Source organism: Oncorhynchus tshawytscha, linkage group LG33 (assembly GCF_018296145.1).
Source record: "Oncorhynchus tshawytscha isolate Ot180627B linkage group LG33, Otsh_v2.0, whole genome shotgun sequence".
Lineage (NCBI taxonomy): Eukaryota > Metazoa > Chordata > Actinopteri > Salmoniformes > Salmonidae > Oncorhynchus > Oncorhynchus tshawytscha.
In genome coordinates this window covers 34303368-34325562 of record NC_056461.1, presented here as the reverse complement: position 1 = coordinate 34325562, position 22195 = coordinate 34303368, and the positions used below count along the sequence as shown (strand labels likewise).

General features: G+C 44.7%; 1 protein-coding gene across 3 annotated transcripts in view; it reads left to right on the top strand.

Moving 5' to 3' along the window:
* The window catches only part of LOC112231273 (disks large homolog 4-like), a 117280-nt gene that overhangs the window by 17323 nt on the left and 77762 nt on the right, over positions 1-22195 (top strand). The window contains exon 1 of one of the 3 annotated variants that reach the window (XM_042311430.1): positions 21276-21692. The exons of 1 other annotated variant lie outside the window; for it this stretch is intronic. In XM_042311430.1, coding sequence (XP_042167364.1) covers positions 21564-21692 — 129 coding nt within the window. In that variant the 5' untranslated portion in view covers positions 21276-21563. Of the gene's footprint in view, positions 1-21275; positions 21693-22195 lie in introns of those variants that run through there. One more of the 3 variants, XM_042311431.1, reaches the window with a different exon arrangement.

The window sequence follows — 22195 nt, the reverse complement described above, 5'->3', positions numbered from 1 at the left end:
ACTGCTGAATGCCTGTCTGGTAACACTGCTGAATGCCTATCTGGTAACACTGCTGAATGCCTATCTGGTAACACTGTTGAATGTCTGGCTGGTTGGTAACACTGCTGAATGCCTATCTGGTAACACTGCTGAATGTCTGGCTGGTTGGTAACACTGCTGAATGCCTATCTGGTAACACTGCTGAATGTCTGGCTGGTTGGTAACACTGCTGAATGCCTATCTGGTAACACTGCTGAATGTCTGGCTGGTTGGTAACACTGCTGAATGCCTATCTGGTAACACTGCTGAATGCCTATCTGGTAACACTGCTGAATATCTGGCTGGTAACACTGTTGAATGTCTGGCTGGTAACACTGTCTGGCTGGTAACACTGTTGAATGTCTGGCTGGTTGGTAACACTGCTGAATGCCTATCTGGTAACACTGCTGAATGTCTGGCTGGTTGGTAACACTGCTGAATGCCTATCTGGTAACACTGCTGAATGTCTGGCTGGTAACACTGCTGAATGTCTGGCTGGTAACACTGCTGACTGTCTGGCTGGTAACACTGTTGAATGTCTGGCTGGTAACACTGCTGAATGTCTGGCTGGTAACACTGTTGAATGTCTGGCTGGTAACACTGCTGACTGTCTGGCTGGTAACACTGTTGAATGTCTGGCTGGTAACACTGCTGAATGTCTGGCTGGTAACACTGCTGAATGTCTGGCTGGTAACACTGCTGAATGCCTATCTGGTAACACTGCTGACTGTCTGGCTGGTAACACTGCTGACTGTCTGGCTGGTAACACTTCTGAATGCCTGTCTGGTAACACTGCTGAATGCCTATCTGGTAACACTGCTGAATGCCTGTCTGGTAACACTGCTGAATGTCTGGCTGGTTGGTAACACTGCTGAATGCCTATCTGGTAACACTGCTGACTGTCTGGCTGGTAACACTGCTGACTGTCTGGCTGGTAACACTTCTGAATGCCTGTCTGGTAACACTGCTGAATGCCTATCTGGTAACACTGCTGAATGCCTGTCTGGTAACACTGCTGAATGTCTGGCTGGTTGGTAACACTGCTGAATGCCTATCTGGTAACACTGCTGAATGCCTGTCTGGTAACACTTCTGAATGCCTGGCTGGTAACACTTCTGAATGGCTGGCTGTGGCTGGCTGGCTGGCTGACTGGCTGACTGACTGGATGGCTAGAGACATATCTCAGAAAAGAAAAGACTGGTATGAAATAATGTCCTTTGGTGTCAAGGAAGACGGTGGGATGCATACAAGACATTCCTTTGATCCCACACTGTATAAAGATGGCCATGTCGTCTCCTATAGGAGTGTCAGAGGTTTTATTAGCCTTGCGAATGCATCAGATACTATGACAGTGCTCTTATCATACTCTTCAACATAGAGTAGGCTGACACCTTGTGGCATGATGTATAAGTGCAAGAAAATGGGAATTTAGCCCAGGGACACTATTTCTACTGCTTCATTACTCATTTTACGTCATTAAATTCATAATATTCCTGTACAATAGCCTAGATCCTAATTCACGTAGCGTCTGTCGTTTTTCAACCATTATACGTTCTCGTCATGGGATGAGACCACTAAAAAATAAGGAATCAGTAGAGAGAATGACAATGAATATGACTCCTGCAGTAGCCTAGTGGTTTGTGAAAAATGACTGTTGCCCTGCTCTGTTAATCAGAAATTATGGTCAGGAAAAATGGGTCGGCTTAACCTGCTGCATTCCAAAAAAAAGGCTCCTCTGAATGCCTAAGTCTTTGATGTCGATGACGTGCGCTCTAGTGTTAATGGCGTAAACTGCTACCTCAATATCTGTCACAGGCAGGACTGAATAGAGAGAAAACATGACAGATCAATTAACTGATTATATGAAGGCACAAACATACACACGTGCTCGCACACACACACACACACACACACACACACACACACACACACACACACACAGGTTTGTTTGTCTCGGACTCTGTATCTTCATGTTCCTCTTATGGGTGATGTCAGTTGCTTAGCAACCAAGCTATCAGGGCCCGTTTGTTGCCATGACAACATGGCAGGGGTATCATAGAAAGAAAAGATATGAAAGGCGAGGGAAGGAAAAATGAGAGAGGGGCTGAGAGACCAAGAGAGCGAAAGAGGAGGGGGTAGAGAGAGAGTGATGAGAGAGTGAGGAAAAGCAAGCACGAACACAGAGTGAGACATGTTGTTGATGATATGAAACCTGTAGTGTGCAGGTAGGAGAGTGACATCGGCGTAGGCGGTAGCAGAGAATAGGAAATTAACACTTTTTACATGGTAACGTAGTATTCACGCGTTGTGTATAATGTAGATGTTCTGTGTTATACAACATTTGTTGAGTACTGTTTCAATGAAAAGGACTATATGGCTGTTAGATTGCTTTAATCATGGATACAGAACGTTCTAGTTCAAATACCCTCTATCTAATACAATTGGGCTCTCAGTCCAACCTCAGCTGCTGTCAGAATATATGCAGCAACCCAGTTCAATGGGGCCTAGTCCAGTGGGGTCAGGGCTGTTTTCCCTATGTTTACCTGCTGTTTCACACCCCTCTGAACCAGTAGTGGTGTGTGGGTAAAATCACTGGGGAAGCCAGTGAAAAAGCCATACTACAACCTGTGTTGTGATAATTGCGTTGTTTGCTCGATAACCTGTTAATGAATATGCCTTGCAACCGTGATATATGGGCCTAAAGACAGAGACAATAAGAAGACACAGTGGCAGAATAAATTCAACCACACCTTTGTTTTACCACAAAACCGGATAGCAACATCTGTCCAGTGAAGTCCACAAAGCATATTGCATGTAACAGACAGTTACACGACCTACAGCATGGTCAAGCAAGTTCATGTTTCTGGATTTTTCGGCTCACTAAACAACCATTGATTTAGAACCACAGAGAGATACTGCAAGTCACAAAGAAAACAGGAGCTGCCTCCACTATTCCAGCATCATTTCAACTTCAACATCATCAAATCACCTCTGCTTAGTCTAATACAGTGACAATTAAAAGATACCAAACACAATTTAGTCCAATCAACGTAAGCTAAATATGATGTGGCTGTCCATGGTTGTGATTTCTCTGTGTGTGTGTGTGTGCGTGTGTGTGTGTGTGTGTGTGTGTGTGCGCACGCGCATTTTTGCAAATATGTTGACTCACCCTACTTGTAGAGAAACACCAACGCCATCCTCCTCTCTTTCATGTTGACAAAACGGTCTATCACCCTGTCATACAGTACACACTTTTAGTTTTTGTTGTCCCAGGCTACCTGGCTAAAATGCTTTCTCGCTAGCCTAACTTCCATGCATGGGCAACGTTAGCTAGTTAACATCAGCCTTCTACATCTAGCTACATACTGAACTTCCATCCTCTCAGGCCAGGGGCACAACAATGTATGAATTAATGGTTGGATTAGAATTGCCATTGTAGCCGAATCCCTGTCTCCAACCATGGATCATTTAGAAATGGCCAACTTTAGCTAGCTGCCTAGCTAGCCACCGGAGAACAACACAACGAGATGCAGCAATTTAAGTTGTTTCTGTCAATGACATGTGCTCTCAATGCGATTTGATAGGAGTGACGCCAAAATCCAAGCGGGCTTCCCTGTTCGCTCGGTCGGATGCTTTCACCAGTGAGATACATTCAGCCTCTTGCAAATTGAAGGAACATTTTGAAACACAGAGACAAAAGATAAATAATTATATGTTTTAAAAAAAAGAAGCGTTGGGAGAAGCCTGGCTTCCCTTGGCCTCCATGAATACATGCCACTGCTCTGAACAGACTGAAAATAACACAATATTATGTAGCTGTGGTATGAATGTAGTTGGCTCTGGGCTAGCACACAGACCTTTACCCTGTTTACACCTGGTATTTGTGTTACATGCTCTGTGGCCACATCCACTCACATGAATCCATAGTGGGCAGGTGTGGATGGATGCTATAACCCAGATAGGGCTGGGCTCAGGCAAATCAACCTCCGGAGGTGAATGTGTTTTGGTTGTTCTGTGGCTATAGGTTGTTTTGAAATTGTACCAGCCAGTGGGTCCAACCAACCAGCCAATGAGTTGGCCTATTACTACTACTGTTTCTTAGGTAGCTCCACATCATGTTGATTATAATGTGTACTCCAAGTGCTGCCAGAACACAGTTGGATATTAGAAGCAACTTTAATTGACCATGCACAGGGATTGTCTGAAATTACAAATATTTTGGTTGAATTCAATGCTAGTCCAAATTTGAACATAGATTTCGTTTAAAGCTGCAATGACATCACAGTCCAATACCATGTTCCTCCACTGACCTGAGTCATATAGGAGGAATCCAAATGAGGGGGAAGGTATGTGAGAGAGAGGGACAGAGAGAGAAAGGGAGGGAGGTAGTAAGGGAGGTAGTGAGGGAGGGATGAGGGAGGAAGAGAGGGAGGAGGAATGAGAGAGAGAGAGAGAGAGAGGGAGGAACAGAGGTAGGGAGAGGAGTGGAGGGATTGAGGGGCTATGAACAGTACTGTATGTTTGAAGGGAAGAGCAGAGAATAAATGCAAAAAGCGTAGGTGAGGTCTACACTCACTCTCTCTTCCTCTCTCCTTCTCTCTGTTTCACTCTCTCTTCCTCTCTCCTTCTCTCTTGCTCTCTCCTTCTTTCTCTTCCTCCCTCTCTCCATCGCTCTCAATCCCTCTCTCTCTCCCCTCCCTCTCTCACTGGCTGTGACGAACATATTTTGTGAGTCACGGCTGGATCAGTCAACCAGCTCTCTCTGTTCAGACCCTAGACTTAACACTGAGACGTAGCCAACACCAACTCTGGCTTCCAGGAAAAACTCTCTCTCCTCATCTGCTACGATAACCCCCCCCTCTTTTCCCCTCCCCGCCTCTCTTTTTTATTCCCCCAGCCCATTCACAGTCTCCCATCACTCTCTCTCTTTCTATTCCTCCGTCCCTCCTTTCCTCATTTACTACTGGCGTCTGAGAGGCTGTTGTTCTGTGTGTCTTGCTCATGAAGGGCCGCAACAAGCTCCCTTCGCTCTGCTCGTGTGTGGTAGGTAGATTTACCTCTGTGTCTTTCGGTATTACCCCTCATCCGTCTCTCCGTCTGTGTCTGGCATGTTGGTCAAAGTGTTGTTGATGAGTGGTAGTTGCTGTGGGAACGGTGGTCAATCTGTCTGCCTGGTTGTATGTCGGTCTGTCTGTAGGTCTGTCTGCCTGGTCACCTATAGCTTAGCACCAATAGGAGCTGGAGGTAAAAGCTCTGTTTTTGTCATATGTTGTGCATGCTGTGCTTGGGTGTGTTCCTTAGATTTATAGTTATGCAGTTATGTACGTGTGTGTGTGTATGGGAGGGTGGGTTGAATCAGCGTATGAATGTGGCCTGGCACATGTGGTGTGTGTGTCAGGGTAAGTGCGTATAGAGAGTGGTTCAAGTGAACTTGTTGAAGACAGGAGTACATACCTCCTCTGGTTTTGTGTTAGATTATATTTATTTGGGTGCGTTTGGAAGGTTGTTTCTCTGTACAGTGTGTGTATGTATAGTGTTTGTACATACAGTATGTGTGTAAGTGCACAAATAGGAACATGAGAGCATTGATTAGCTACTGGTAGCTCAGGTCTCCCCCAGGCTTAGTTACTGAGTGGACATAAACGGGGCCTGAGCTGTCTGGCCATGATTGTGTGTGTGTGTGTGCGCGCGTGTGTGTGTGACAGTCTCACTGTGTGTGTTGTGTCTCAGGATGGTGTGTGATAGTCTCACTGTGTTTGTTGTGTCTCAGGATGGTGTGTGATAGTCTCACTGTGTTTGTTGTGTCTCAGGATGGTGTGTGATAGTCTCACTGTGTTTGTTGTGTCTCAGGGTGGTGTGTGATAGTCTCACTGTGTTTGTTGTGTCTCAGGATGGTGTGTGACAGTCTCACTGTGTTTGTTGTGTCTCAGGGTGGTGTGTGATAGTCTCACTGTGTTTGTTGTGTCTCAGGATGGTGTGTGACAGTCTCACTGTGTGTGCGGTGTTTCAGGGTGGTGTGTGACAGTCTCACTGTGTTTGTTGTGTCTCAGGATGGTGTGTGATAGTCTCACTGTGTTTGTTGTGTTTCAGGGTGGTGTGTGACAGTCTTAGTGTGTTTGTTGTGTCTCAGGGTGGTGTGTGATAGTCTCACTGTGTGTGCGGTGTTTCAGGGTGGTGTGTGACAGTCTCACTGTGTTTGTTGTGTCTCAGGATGGTGTGTGACAGTCTCACTGTGTATGTTGTGTCTCAGGATGGTGTGTGATAGTCTCACTGTGTTTGTTGTGTCTCAGGATGGTGTGTGACAGTCTCACTGTGTTTGTTGTGTCTCAGGATGGTGTGTGACAGTCTCACTGTGTTTGTTGTGTCTCAGGATGGTGTGTGATAGTCTCACTGTGTTTGTTGTGTCTCAGGATGGTGTGTGACAGTCTCACTGTGTTTGTTGTGTCTCAGGATGGTGTGTGATAGTCTCACTGTGTTTGTTGTGTCTCAGGATGGTGTGTGATAGTCTCACTGTGTTTGTTGTGTTTCAGGGTGGTGTGTGACAGTCTTAGTGTGTTTGTTGTGTCTCAGGGTGGTGTGTGATAGTCTCACTGTGTGTGCGGTGTTTCAGGGTGGTGTGTGACAGTCTCACTGTGTTTGTTGTGTCTCAGGGTGGTGTGTGATAGTCTCACTGTGTGTGCGGTGTCTCAGGGTGGTGTGTGATAGTCTCACTGTGTTTGTTGTGTCTCAGGATGGTGTGTGACAGTCTCACTGTGTTTGTTGTGTCTCAGGATGGTGTGTGACAGTCTCACTGTGTTTGTTGTGTCTCAGGATGGTGTGTGATAGTCTCACTGTGTTTGTTGTGTCTCAGGATGGTGTGTGACAGTCTCACTGTGTTTGTTGTGTCTCAGGATGGTGTGTGATAGTCTCACTGTGTTTGTTGTGTCTCAGGGTGGTGTGTGACAGTCTTAGTGTGTTTGTTGTGTCTCAGGATGGTGTGTGACAGTCTCACTGTGTTTGTTGTGTCTCAGGATGGTGTGTGATAGTCTCACTGTGTTTGTTGTGTTTCAGGGTGGTGTGTGACAGTCTTAGTGTGTTTGTTGTGTCTCAGGATGGTGTGTGATAGTCTCACTGTGTTTGTTGTGTCTCAGGGTGGTGTGTGACAGTCTTAGTGTGTTTGTTGTGTCTCAGGGTGGTGTGTGACAGTCTTAGTGTGTTTGTTGTGTCTCAGGGTGGTGTGTGATAGTCTCACTGTGTGTGCGGTGTCTCAGGGTGGTGTGTGACAGTCTTAGTGTGTTTGTTGTGTCTCAGGGTGGTGTGTGATAGTCTCACTGTGTGTGCGGTGTCTCAGGGTGGTGTGTGACAGTCTTAGTGTGTTTGTTGTGTCTCAGGGTGGTGTGTGACAGTCTTAGTGTGTTTGTTGTGTCTCAGGGTGGTGTGTGATAGTCTCACTGTGTTTGTTGTGTTTCAGGGTGGTGTGTGACAGTCTTAGTGTGTTTGTTGTGTCTCAGGGTGGTGTGTGACAGTCTCACTGTGTGTGCGGTGTCTCAGGGTGGTGTGTGACAGTCTTAGTGTGTTGTTGTGTCTCAGGGTGGTGTGTGACAGTCTCACTGTGTGTGCGGTGTCTCAGGGTGGTGTGTGACAGTCTCACTGTGTGTGCGGTGTCTCAGGGTGGTGTGTGACAGTCTCACTGTGTGTGCGGTGTCTCAGGGTGGTGTGTGACAGTCTCACTGTGTTTGTTGTGTCTCAGGGTGGTGTGTGACAGTCTCACTGTGTGTGCGGTGTCTCAGGGTGGTGTGTGACAGTCTCACTGTGTGTGCGGTGTCTCAGGGTGGTGTGTGACAGTCTCACTGTGTGTTGTCTCAGGGTGGTGTGTGATAGTCTCACTGTGTTTGTTGTGTCTCAGGGTGGTGTGTGACAGTCTCACTGTGTGTGCGGTGTCTCAGGGTGGTGAAACAAGGTGAAATGTATGTCAGGTCATTGTTAAATAAATTATTCAAGGTGGATGTAAATTCACGTACAGAAGAACCTACATTTTACATGGAAATACAGGAAGAGCATATGTTTTCAAAAAGGGTGAAGTATATACGACCCCTGTCTTAAGTGACCAACCTTCTTGTTTACTGTGCCTTTAAAGAGGCAACATGTCTCTGGCTATCCCACTGTTTGGCAGAATTCCTGCAGATATGCTGTGATCTTTTCCTGTAATGTTAGTGTTTACCAATCAATTGATTAGAGACCCCCACGATTGGACCATATTGTTCCAGCCCACCACTATAGCACACCTGATTCAGCTAGTCAAATGACCAAGTCTTTGATTAAGAGTGAATCAGGTGTACTTGTTGAGCTGGAACAAAAATGTTCAGTCCTTGTGGGTCCCTGACAAGGTTTTTCCTTTTCATGTTGTCCAACACTGCTGCTGTAGGCCTTCAACAGGTACAGATGTAGGATCTTAATTTGATCACTCCTTTGTTGCAGAGAAATTCTCTGCACTGCAGGAAATGCAGACAAGCCTTTTGATTTACATAAATTCACTGAAAACTCTATATTTGGTATTTTATGAGGATCCCCATTTGCTGTTGTGAAAGCAACAGCTACTCTTCCTGGGTTCCACACAGAACATGAACCATGACATAATACAGAACATTAATAGACAGCTCAAAGAACAGCTCAAAGACAGAACTACATACATTTAAAGGTTTTATGATAAAAACCTTTAAATGACACACATACTTTGTTTAATTTCCGTGTTAAGTCAGTAGTAAAAATATAAAAGAGTAGAGGGCCAAGAGAGCTGCCCTGCCGTGCACTACACAGTTTAACATTACAGAAGCTTCCATTAAAGAAATGCCTCTGTGTTCTATTAGATAGATATTTCTGAATCCACTATGTGGCAGAGGTTGAAAAGCCCTAACACACATGTGTTTTTTCTACAGCAGGTTATGGTCAATAATATCAAAGGCTGCATTGAAATCAAACAGTAAAGCTCCCACAATCTTCTAATTACTCATTTCTTTCAACCAATCATCAGTCATTTGTGTCAGTGCAGTAAATCAAATCAAGTCAAATTGCATTTCTCACATGCGCTGAATACAACTGGTGTAGACTTTACTGTGAAATGCTTGTTTATCAGGCCTTCTCAACAATGCAGAGTTTAAAAATAATCATAAAATAGTAACACGAGGAATACAGTAAAATACACAAGAATGGAGCTATATACAGGGAGTACCAGATCAATGTGGAGCTATATACAGGGAGTACCAGTACCAGATCAATGTGGAGCTATATACAGGGAGTACCAGATCAATGTGGAGCTATATACAGGGAGTACCAGATCAATGTGGAGCTATATACAGGGAGTACCAGTACCAGATCAATGTGGAGCTATATACAGGGAGTACCAGTACCAGATCAATGTGGAGCTATATACAGGGAGTACCAGATCAATGTGGAGCTATATACAGATCAGATCAATGTGGAGCTATATACAGGGAGTACCAGATCAATGTGGAGCTATATACAGGGAGTACCAGATCAATGTGGAGCTATATACAGGGAGTACCAGATCAATGTGGAGCTATCTACAGGGAGTACCAGATCAATGTGGAGCTATCTACAGGGAGTACCAGATCAATGTGGAGCTATCTACAGGGAGTACCAGATCAATGTGGAGCTATCTACAGGGAGTACCAGATCAATGTGGAGCTATCTACAGGGAGTACCAGATCAATGTGGAGCTATCTACAGGGAGTACCAGTACCAGATCAATGTGGAGCTATATACAGAGAGTACCAGTACCAGATCAATGTGGAGCTATATACAGGGAGTACCAGTACCAGATCAATGTGGAGCTATATACAGGGAGTACCAGTACCAGATCAATGTGGAGCTATATACAGAGAGTACCAGTACCAGATCAATGTGGAGCTATATACAGAGAGTACCAGTACCAGATCAATGTGGAGCTATATACAGGGAGTACCAGTACCAGATCAATGTGGAGCTATACACAGAGAGTACCAGTACCAGATCAATGTGGAGCTATACACAGAGAGTACCAGTACCAGATCAATGTGGAGCTATATACAGGGAGTACCAGTACCAGATCAATGTGGAGCTATATACAGGAAGTACCAGTACCAGATCAATGTGGAGCTATATACAGGGAGTACCAGTACCTGATCAATGTGGAGCTATATACAGGAAGTACCAGTACCAGATCAATGTGGAGCTATACACAGGGAGTACCAGTACCAGATCAATGTGGAGCTATATACAGGGAGTACCAGTACCAGATCAATGTGGAGCTATATACAGGAAGTACCAGTACCAGATCAATGTGGAGCTATATACAGGGAGTACCAGTACCAGATCAATGTGGAGCTATATACAGGAAGTACCAGTACCAGATCAATGTGGAGCTATATACAGGGAGTACCAGTACCAGATCAATGTGGAGCTATATACAGGGAGTACCAGATCAATATGCAGAGGTACTAGGTACTTGAGGTAGACATGTACACAAAGGCAGGGTGTAGTGGCTAAGCATCAGGATTTATAATAATAAGATTAAAATAAAGACCAGAGCAGCAGAATGCTCTTCTAAATAAGCATGCTGAAAGTCTGTTGTTCATTTGTTTACAGAAAAGTAGCATTATATCTGGTCATTATTATTTCTTCTTAAGTTTGCTAAGAGTTGGTAGCAAGCTGTTTGGTTGGCTGTTAGAACCATTAAAGGTTTCTTCGGTACCGGAATGACTTTAGCTTCCCTCCAGGTCTGAGGACAAACATTTTTATCCAGACTAAAAATATGACAAAACGGAGTGGCAATAGTCAGCTGCCATCCTCCGCAGCTTTCCATCTAAGCTGTCATTATCTGGAGGTTTCTCATTATTGATGGGCAACAATAATTGTTCCACTTCACCCAAACATACTTTACAAAATTACAATGCTTTTCTTTCATTATTAGGTATTTTATGAATGAATATGATGGCTCACAGTCTGTTGTTGGCATATCATGCCTATGTTTGCCTACTATGCCAATTTAATAGTCATTAAAGTAATTGGCAACATCAAAAGGTTTTGTGATAAATGATCCATCTGATTCAGTGAAAGATAGAGTGGAATTAGCCCCTTCGGCCTATAATTTCATTTAAAATATTCCAAAGATTTTTTTCCATCATAATTTATTTTTATTCAGTTTAGTTACTTAAGTTCTCAATTTACAGTAGGTTTGCCAATCAGATGTGCAGCCAGACTTATAAACCAGTTGTCACGGTCTTCCTCCTCTTCATATGAAGAGGAGAGGCGAGAAGGATCAGAGGACCAAAATGCGGCGTGGTATGTGTTCATAGTGAATATTTAATTAGAGAAAATACTGAACACTGCAACACTATACAAAAACAATAAACCAATGATGACCGTGAAGCTACAAATGAGACCTGTGCTGACACAAGCCACTAACATAGACAATCACCCACAAACAAACAGTGCAACCCAGGCTACCAGTCAATCAGAGACAACTAATGACACCTGCCTCTGATTGAGAACCATACTAGGCCGAAACATAGAAATCCCCAAATCATAGAAAATCAAACATAGACTGCCCAACCAACTCACGCCCTGACCCCCCAACTCACGCCCTGACCCCCCCAACTCACGCCCTGACCATACTAAATAAATACAAAACAAAGGAAATAAAAGGTCAGAACGTGACAGTACCCCCGCCCCCCCCAAAGGTGCGGACTCCGGCCGCAAAACCTTAACCTATAGGGGAGGGTCTGGGTGGGCGTCTGTCCGTGGTGGCGGCTATGGCGCGGGACGCGGACCCCACTTCACCCTCGTCTTAGTCCGCCTCATTGTCCGCCTCCGTGGCTTCCTAACCATGGCAACCTTTCTCAATGGACAGAGGGGCAGCTCGGGACAGAGGGGCGGCGGCTCTGGCGCCTCTGGGCTGAGGGGCTCCGGCGCCGGACAGGCGGGACCACCTGCAGGGAGGAGAGAGAGACAGCCTGGTGCGTGGGGCTGCCACAGGAACCACCAGGCTGGGGAGACCTTCAGGAGGCTTGGTGTTATGAGGAGGCACCTGAAGGACCGGGCTGTGGGGGAGCACTGGATCTCTGGTGCACAGCCTTGGCACCACTTCCCCAGGCTGGACAACTATGCTAGCCCGGAGCCTCCAGAGTGCAGGCACAGGTTGAACCGGGCTGTGGGTAAGCACGGGAGGTCTAGTGCTTACTACGTGCACCTCTCCCTTAGGCTCCACTCCCACATTTGCCCGGCATGAGCAGAGCGCAGGCAGAGGACGCACTGCACCCTCCCAGCGCCCCGGAGACACAGCACGCAGAGCCGGTGCAGGATACCCTGGACCAAAACTGCGTACCGGCGACCAGACCCGCTGAGCAGGCACCATATGCCCTGGCTCGATGCCCGCACTCGCATGACACTCTCGGGGGGCTGCCCTATAGCGCACCGGGCTATGGACACGTACTGGCGACACCGTGCGCTTAACCGCATAACACAGTGCCTGACCAGTAACGCGCTGCTTATAATAAGCACGAGGAGTGAGCTCAGGTCTGCTACATGGCTTAGCTCCACACCTCGTGTGCCCCCCCCCCAAAAAAATTGGGGGGCTGCCTCTCGTACCTGTCGCACTGCCTCCTCATATCGCCGCCGCTCAGCTTTCGCTGCCTCCAGCTCTGCTTTGGGGCGGCGATATTCCCCAGCCTGTGCCCAGGGTCCCTCTCCGTTCAGTATCTCCTCCCATGTCCAGGAGTCCTGTGATGCTGGCCGCTGTTGCTGCTGCTGCTGCTGCTGTCGTCGCTGTCTTTTACCACGCCGCTTTGTCCTTGGTTGGTGGGTGATTCTGTCAGGGATTTGCTCCTCCTCTTCCGAAGAGGAGAGGCGAGAAGGATCAGAGGACCAAAATGCGGCGTGGAATGTGTTCATAGTGAATATTTAATTAGAGAAAATACTGAACACTGCAACACTATACAAAAACAATAAACCAATGATGACCGTGAAGCTACAAATGAGACCTGTGCTGACACAAGCCACTAACATAGACAATCACCCACAAACAAACAGTGCAACCCAGGCTACCTAAGTATGATTCTCAATCAGAGACAACTAATGACACCTGCCTCTGATTGAGAAACATACTAGGCCGAAACATAGAAATCCACAAATCATAGAAAATCAAACATAGACTGCCCACCCAACTCACGCCCTGACCATACTAAATAAATACAAAACAAAGGAAATAAAGGTCAGAACGTGACACCAGTAATTTTTCCTCATCCCTCTCAACCATACAATGTTTCAATTCTTAATCAATCCATGGGGCTTTAACAGTTCTAGCACCTTAATAGGCGCATGGTCTGGATGCTCCTCATTACACACATCAGACCAGAACATATTTTTTGTGACTTCAACATAGGAATCAGTACAAAAGGTTTTGTATTCTCTATTTTAGGACAAGCCTTTGGAACTTTGGCTTTCCTAGATATGGCCACTATATTCTGATCAGTACATCCAATGGGTATGGATATAACTTTAGAGCAAAGTTCTGCAGCATGGGTAAAAATATTATCAATACACGTGGATGATTTACTGTAGTTCCTGTACTGTTTCTAAACACCCTGGTAGGTTGATTAATAACCTGAGCCAGATAACAGGCACTGGTTACAGTGAGCAGCTTCCTCATAAGCGGATAGTTTGATGAAAACCAGTATATATATTCAGGTCACCCCAAAATAGACCTCTATGTTAACATCACACACATTATCAAGCATTGCAAACATACACTACATGGCCAAAATCATGGGCAATTATTAAGGAGTTGGTCCCCCCTTTGCTGCGAAAACAGCCTACACTCTTCTGGGAAGGCTTTCCACTAGATGTTGGAACATTGCTGCAGGGACTTGCTTCCATTCAGCCACAAGAGCATTAGTGAGGTCGGGCACTGATGTTGGGCAATTAGGCCTGGCTCGCAGTCGGCGTTCCAATTCATCCCAAAGGTGTTCGATGGGGTTGAGGTCAGGGTTCTGTGCAAGCCAGCCAAGTTCTTCCAAACAGATCTCGACAAACCATTTCTGTATGGACCTCACTTTTCTGCATGAGGTCATTGTCATGCTGAAACAGGAAAGGGCCTTCCCCAAACAGAATAGTCTAGAATGTCATTGTAGGCTGTAGCGTTAAGATTTCCCTTCACTGGAACTAAGGGGCTTAGCACGAACCATGAAAAACAGCCCCAGACCATTATTCCTCCTCCACCAAACTTTGCAGTTGGCACTATGCATTGGGGCAGGTAGCGTTCTCCTGGCATCCATCGGACTGCCAGATGGTGAAGAGTGATTCATCACTCCAGAGAACGCGTTGCCATTGCTCCACAGTCCAATGGCAGCGAGCTTTACACCACTCCAGCCGACGGTTGGCATTGCAAATCTTAGGCTTGTGTGCGGCTGCTTGGCCATGGGAACCCATTTCATGAAGCTTTCTACAAACAGTTCTTGTGCTAACATTGTTTCAAGAGGCAGTTTGTAACTCGGTATTGAGTGTTACAACAGAGGACAGACGATTATGGTATCATTCTGTGAGCTTGTGTGGCCTACCACTTCGCGCCTGAGCCATTGTTGCTCCTAGACGTTTCCACTTCACAATAACAGCACTTGCAGTTGACCGGGGCAGCTGTAGCAGGGCAGAGATTTGGAAAGTTGACATCATATGACAGTGCCACGTTGAATGTCACTGAGCTCTTCAGTAAGGCCATTCTACAGCCAATGTTTGTCTTTGGAGATTGCATCTGTCAGCAATGGGTGTGGCTGAAATAGCCGAATCCACTCATTTGAAGGGGTGTCCACATATTTTTGTATATATAGTATATTATCCAAATAATGAATGTTAGCACTTGGTGACCCATAGCAGCACCCCAAAACAAGAGGCATCAGCTGAGGCAGGTGAATGTGAAACTATACACCTCTTCAACAGCACTAGACATGAGATCCTCTCTAAGATTTACAGGAATATGGCTCTGAACATATACAGCTGAAGCTATTTTCCTGTTGTAACAACTGCTTGTAGAAACGTTTTTGTTTGCTTAAAAGCTCCTGTGCTAGAGAAACACTGTCCTCTCCGTTACTCCCACAGGCTTTGGTTTTGTATGTCATGGTAGCGACGTAGGCTAACGCTGGTGCTGCACGTAGTTTCCCGGAAACTGCAACAAACAGCAGGGATTGAGACAGCCACATGCCCGGGACAATCCGCAGTCCTAGCCACAAGGGCTATCCGTGTCGCTGGCTATGTTCAAGTCAGGAAACCTTGCTAGCTGAATAGCTAGTTAGCAGCTAGGCTAGCTGCTACACCAAGCAGCTCTTCAGACTTTTGGTTGGCAGGATCCCTGGACAGATAGTGGCGGTCCCAGCAACAGTGCTTTCAAATAGTGCCGCTCCTTGGGTTTCATATCATGTACAGTTGAAGTCGGAAGTTTACATACACTTAGGTTGGAATCATTAAAACTAGTTTTTCAACCACTCCACAAATGTCTTGTTAACAAACTATAGTTTTGGCAAGTCGGTTAGGACATCTACTTTGTGCATGACACAAGTAATTGTTCCAACAATTGTTTACAGACAGATTATTTCATTTAGAATTCACTGTATCACAATTCTAGTGGGTCAGAAGTTTACATAGACTAAGTTGACTGTGCCTTTAAACAGCTTGGAAAATTCCAGAAAATTATGTCATGGCTTTAGAAGCTTCTGATAGGCGAATTGACATCATTTGAGTGAATTGGAGGTGTACCTGTGGATGTATTTCAAGGCCTATCTTCAAAATCAGTGCCTCTTTGCTTGACATCATGGGAAAATCAAAAGAAATCTGCCAAGACCTCAGACAAAATATTGTAGACCTCCACAAGTCTGGTTCATCCTTGGGAGTAATTTCCAAACGCCTGAAGGTACCACGTTCATCTGTACATCTGTATGTTCAATAGTACGCAAGTATAAACACCATGGGACCACACAGCCATCATACCACTCAGGAAGGAGACGTGTTCTGTCTCCTAGAGATGAACGTACTTTGGTGCGAAAAGTGCAAATCAATCCCAGAACAACAGCAAAGGACCTTATGAAGACGCTGGAGGAAACTGGTACAAAGGTATCCACAGTAAAAACGAGTCCTGTATTGACATAACCTGAAAGGCTGTTCAGCAAGGAACCACTGTACCAAAACCGCCATAAAAAAGCCAGACTGCAGTTTGCAACTGCACATGGGGACAAAATTTGTACTGTTTGGAGAACTGTCTTTTGATCTAATGAAACAAAAATAGAACTGTGACCATAATGACCATCGTTATGTTTGGAGGAAAAAGGGGGAGGCTTGCAAGCCAAAGAACACCATCCCAACCGTGAAGCACGGGGGTGGCAGCATCATGTTGTGGGGGTGCTTTGCTGCAGGAGGGACTGGTGCACTTCACAGAATAGATGGCTTCATGAGGAAGGAAAATTACGTGGATATATTGAACCAACATCTCAAGACATCAGTCAGGAAGTTAAAGCTTGGTCGCAAATGGTTCTTCCAAATGGACAATGACCCCAAGCATACTACCAAAGTTGTGGCAAAATGGCTTAAGGACAACAAAGTCAAGGTATTGGAGGGGCCATCACAAATCCGACCTCAATCCTATAGAAAATCTATGGGCAGAACTGAAAAAGCGTGTGCGAGCAAGGAGGCCTACAAACCTGACTCAGTTACACCAGATATGTCAGGAGGAATGGGCCAAAATTCACCCAACTAATTGTGGGAAGCTTATGGAAGGCTACCTGAAACGTTTGACCCAAGTTAATCAATTTATAGGCAATGCTACCAAATACTAATTGAGGTTATTTAAACTTCTAACCCACTGGGAATGTGATGAAAGAAATAAAGGCAGAAATAAATCACTCTCTACTATTATTCTGACATTTCACATTCTTCAAATAAAGTGGTGATCCTAACTGACCTAAGGCAGGGAATTATTACTAGGATTAAATGTCAGGAATTGTGAAAAACTGAGTTTAAATGTATTTGGCTAAGGTGTATGTAAACTTCCAACTTCAACTGTATATCTGACAATCTGCAAGTTGTGCTGTGTTTCTATGATGTTAACGTAGAGCTGTTCTTGAGTTAACTCTACAATATATAGTGCTTTAATCTGACATTTACCAAACAAAATTGCAGTAGTCATGTAACTGACTGTTACCTACAATTATGCTTTTGTCACTTAACTAAAATCACACCACATCCCCTCACGTTACATAAAAGGTGTGCCTTAATCAACCCCAAGTCACATTGAATCATGAGAGAGGGGAGACTAGAACACACGAAAGGTGTATCAGTCAAGGCCAGTGAGGTGGAAGCCGGTGTAGCAGCAGGAGGAGGAGGAGACCCATGGTCTGACTGTACACTCTAAGAGGCTGTAATAGTTCATGAGGATGTGCAGTCATACCATAGGAACCCGGTAACCTGACCACCAGCCAGCTAGCCAATGGACTATTCGACGGGGAATCCCCACCCCCTGCAGATGTTGTCATGGAAACACTCTAGCTCTTGTGGGGTATCCTCTCTCTTGCTTGTTCACCAGATGCAGTGCAGTGTTGGGGTGTGAAGCTCACCGCTACACAATGCATTGCTGGGGTTTGAAGTTCACTACTCCACAATGCTCTCCTGGGACGTGTAGTTCACTATTACACAATGTATTGTTGGGATGTGTAGTTCTTTATTACACAATGTTCTGCTGGCACTATTACAGAATGTTCTGCTGGGACGTGCAGTTCACTACTACATAATATAGGCCTGTGAAGTGTAGGTTCACTACTACACAATGTACTGCTGGGACGTGTAGTTCCCTATGACACAATGTACTGTTGCGATGTGTAGTTCCCAGAGGTGGAAAAAGTACTCAATTGTCATACTTGAGTAAAAGTAAAGATACCTTGATAGAAAATGACAAGTAAAAGTGAAAGTCACCCAGTAAAATACTACTTGAGTAAAAGTCTAAAAGTATCTGGTTTTAAATGTACTTAAGTACAGTGATGGAAAAAATACTCTGTTATACTTGAGTAAAAGTACAAAGTAAAAGTAAATGCTATATATCAAATTCCTTATATTAAGCAAACCAGATGGCACAATTTCCTTATTCTAATTGTTTTTGACAGCCAGGGGCACAATCCACCACTCAGACATCATTTATAAACTAAACATTTGTGTTTAGTGAGTCCGCAAGATCGGAGGCAGTAGGGATGACCAAGGGTGTTCTCTTGATAAGTGTGTGAATTGGACCATTTTCTGTCCTGCTTAGCATTCAAAATGTTCTTTTGGGTGTCAGGGAAACTATATGGACTAAAAAGTACATTAATGTAGTGAAGTAAAAGTTGTCAAAAATATAAATAGTAAAGTACAGATACCCCAAAAAACGACTTAAATAGTACTTTAAAAAGTATTTTTACACCACTAGTAGTTCCCTACTACACAATGTACCGTTGGGATGTAAATTTCATTACTACACAATATACTTCTGGGATATGAATATTACTGATACGCAATGTAGCAGTGTGATGTCAAACTTACTATTACACAATGCCAACTTTCAATGTAGCAGTGGTGGACAGTAGTTTAGTGGTTTTGCAAATTCAATTTTAGAATATAGGGGGCGGGGGGTGTTGATGACTAAACAGACACCTCTTTTTAAGATCCATAGAAATGTTTTAAAAAAACGGACATTATTGATCATATATCCAAGCAGGGTCCCACCATGTGATATGAGAGCTGTACTGCATGAACCCACTGAGGGGTAGGCCAGCCCCACATACAGGTTTCTGTGACTGTGGTAGCTAGGCTAGGTCCCACATACAGGTTTCTGTGACTGTGGTAGCTAGGCCAGCCCCACATACAGGTTTCTGTGACTGTGGTCTGCCATTCACATATAACACACCACAAATGGACTACATCATGGTATATAACCATAACACTATCATTGAGAGCCTCTTTAAGCAGGCTATAGTGTTTTGGATAACACTGGAAGGCCTCCAGTTTCTTCTAATATGGATAATGTCTATGTTCTCTTGAACGTGTATTAACCAATCACGGACAGTGAGATTATTCTCTTTGGGTGTACCTGTTGTGACAAGCAGTTTTTAACAGTATACATCTATCAATCAATCAATCTTCACACTGTTTGTCATCCTGCATTTGTCCAGAAACATCTGAGTCTTTTATCTGTCTGCCTCCCCAATGTTTGGTACCGCAACCAAGGTGGAAGCTCTATTTTAGAAGACAATATCCATGGAAACCATGTTGTGGGGTTCCAAAGCACAGTATGCTTGGTCATATACACAATTATGCATAATGCAGAAACAGAGTGAAACAGTGTGTGATTCTATCTCGCTCTCTCTCTCTCTCTCTCTCACACACACACACACACACATACATACACACACACACACACACATACACACACACACACACACACATACACACACACACATACACGGTATATATTTAACTTTCTACATGTTTTTCTTTTTGACTTTCTTCTTTGTTCCATTCCATTTTAGGCTGTAGCAATATCAAAATAGGCTTTTTGGGCAAATAATGACATGGTTTTAGCATTTTATAAAGCGTAATATTTACAGTGAGTTTTCTCGATTTAGACATTTGATTTTTGTCAGTGCTAAGTGTTTGCACCCAGGCAAGGTTTTCAAACGTATAGTTTGGTAATCATTGGATGAAAGCCGTGTGGAGTTACTTGGCTGTGTACACAATTGATTTGATAGTTTATGAACCTCTGTGGTCTCTCTGGAATGCAAGGCTACAGGGTAAAACGGAATTTATCTAGGATATTACACATACGGTAGGCTATAAACTGTGAATGGTGAACTTCCTCTTGGAATAACGACAGCCCATAAATGTTAATTGTATAACGTCCCTGACACCTTACGTGCCTCTTATTACGGGGGAGAGACAAGGTTTTTGGAATAAAATGAAAAAGGTATTTTATCTATGCACACACTGTGCGTCTCCTACCGTCGCATCTGTTCCACTTAACATTGACGTCATTCGAGAGCGTGGAGCACATCGCCGCAGTCGGTCCTGAGATGAATGCACAATATTTAGTCCACCTGGTTCTCTCGCTCCACCTTGTGGACGCAGTCAGCCAGCGCCCCACCCCCCCAAAAAAAATCTAATATTCAGGAGAACCACTTGAAAAGTTTGATTCCGATAATCTCATTGTTTCTAGTTGTTATCATAGATTGACATCTACACTTGTAAGTGTGTGTGTGTGCGTGCGTGCGTGTGAGAGAGAGAGATAGGGAGGGAGGGAGGGAGGGAGGGAGGGAGGGAGGGAGGGAGGGAGGGGGAGGGAGGGAGGGAGGGAGGGAGGGAGGGAAGGGAAGTGAAGTGGGGGCATATTACACTAATCTGGGCCAGAAGTTCCCGGTAAGGCATATAGCCTTTCCGGTGTGTTTTAGCTGGGCCTCTGCTATGTTCTTCGAGAGAGGATGGAATATGGACGCTTTAACATACAACCATACACAGACTTTGGATGGCCTTGTGTGAGTATGTGTCTCTGCATGTTTGACCATAACTTTCTATTTTAGATTTAGGACTGGTCTCAGTGTTAAACATACCGACACATACTGATATACAGGCGATTGCATTTGCACGCTGAAAATAGTGTGTCGCTGGCCACTGCGGTGCTGAAGCTTTATTCAACTGCCAGGTCGCAGTTGTAAATGAACATTTGTTCTCAGCTGGCCTACCTGGTTAAATAAAGGTGAAAAAATAAATCGCATTTCAGGACCATGGAGAGTTCCCAGCAGACACTTCTCGATTTGTACATGTGGAGGCGCTATTATAACACCATATGGGTTTTCTATGATCGCTGCGGAGTTGTGAGCGTGAACAACAGGCAACTTGAAGGGACTATGATGTGCAAACGTCAGCTCATGATAGTAAATAATTTACTGTTTATTGATTATTTGTTTGCATGTTTTGTTAAAAATAACCTACCGTCCAAAAATCATTGTGTATGTCGTGGATTATCGATAGCCTATGTACGCATGGGAGCCTATAACATAACTGCTTTTGTCTTGATTCACTTATGCAGAGCCTAATACACGTTCCAATTATAATTGCGCATGAAATCCAAACCTTACGGTGGTGAGAGAGAGAGAGTCCGATGTGGATGAAGACTTGTGCAAATCATGAATGATGGTTATTCTTGTAACACTTGAATAGAAGGAACATGAGGTGAACAACAGCATTTCATCCTTAATTAACATCTGTCCAGGGTCTAAGCAAACCTTAGAGCTAATAGGCTAGGCTACAATCCATAACTAATGTTCCCGAACTGAAGTTAGATTTTCTGATCATACAAGCGCTTGGAGTTGAACGTCGGATTTCAGCGTTGAGTAGCTTAGCACGTTTCAGGGTAGGCTACCAACTGTGGATAGCCTAGTCACCTGCACCCACTACCGCTCTTCAACGCTCCCTCTGCTCCAGCATCGCTGATATGGCGGTGGACGGGTATGGTCTGGTCTATGGGTGTTGAACAGATGTCTCCGCCTGTTAGGAATCTAAAGTGCCTCTCACCGATGATGTGTCAGTGTAAGGTCATCTGCAGCAACCGGACTCTCTCCCTCATGTTCGGTTGCAAGGTAAGCTTAGAGCAGTTTTGGTGTAACAGTTGTAGCGAAGCTATTACAACAGTTTGTAATTGCAACACAATTCACGTATATTGGGAGAAAGCGATGAGATGGCGAGACAGATGGCTTAAAAGGATGAATGAGATACAATAGAGCGGGCTTGTGTGTTGGTGTGTGTATTTGTGCGTGTGCACGTTCGTCTCCTGTGTTCAAAATCAGAAACCGTTCGGTTGACACAATGAAATTGCTGACTGAGCATTGTGATCATTCCCCAAAGATGATTCCACTACCTCACACAGCTTTTATTTTTAGGCTACTTTTGTGTTTCCACTTTCACATAATGATCTAGTCCCTGATTATATGAAGCTTTGAAATGTGAGCCTCTGCTGGCGATAGGCCTTATATGTGTTTCCTGGTTTTATGGGCCTACTCATATGGATTATTCACGCCTGATATACAGTACTGTGTGTTCAGATCAACGCTGCGGTCAAGTGACTTTGCATGTCGACATTTAG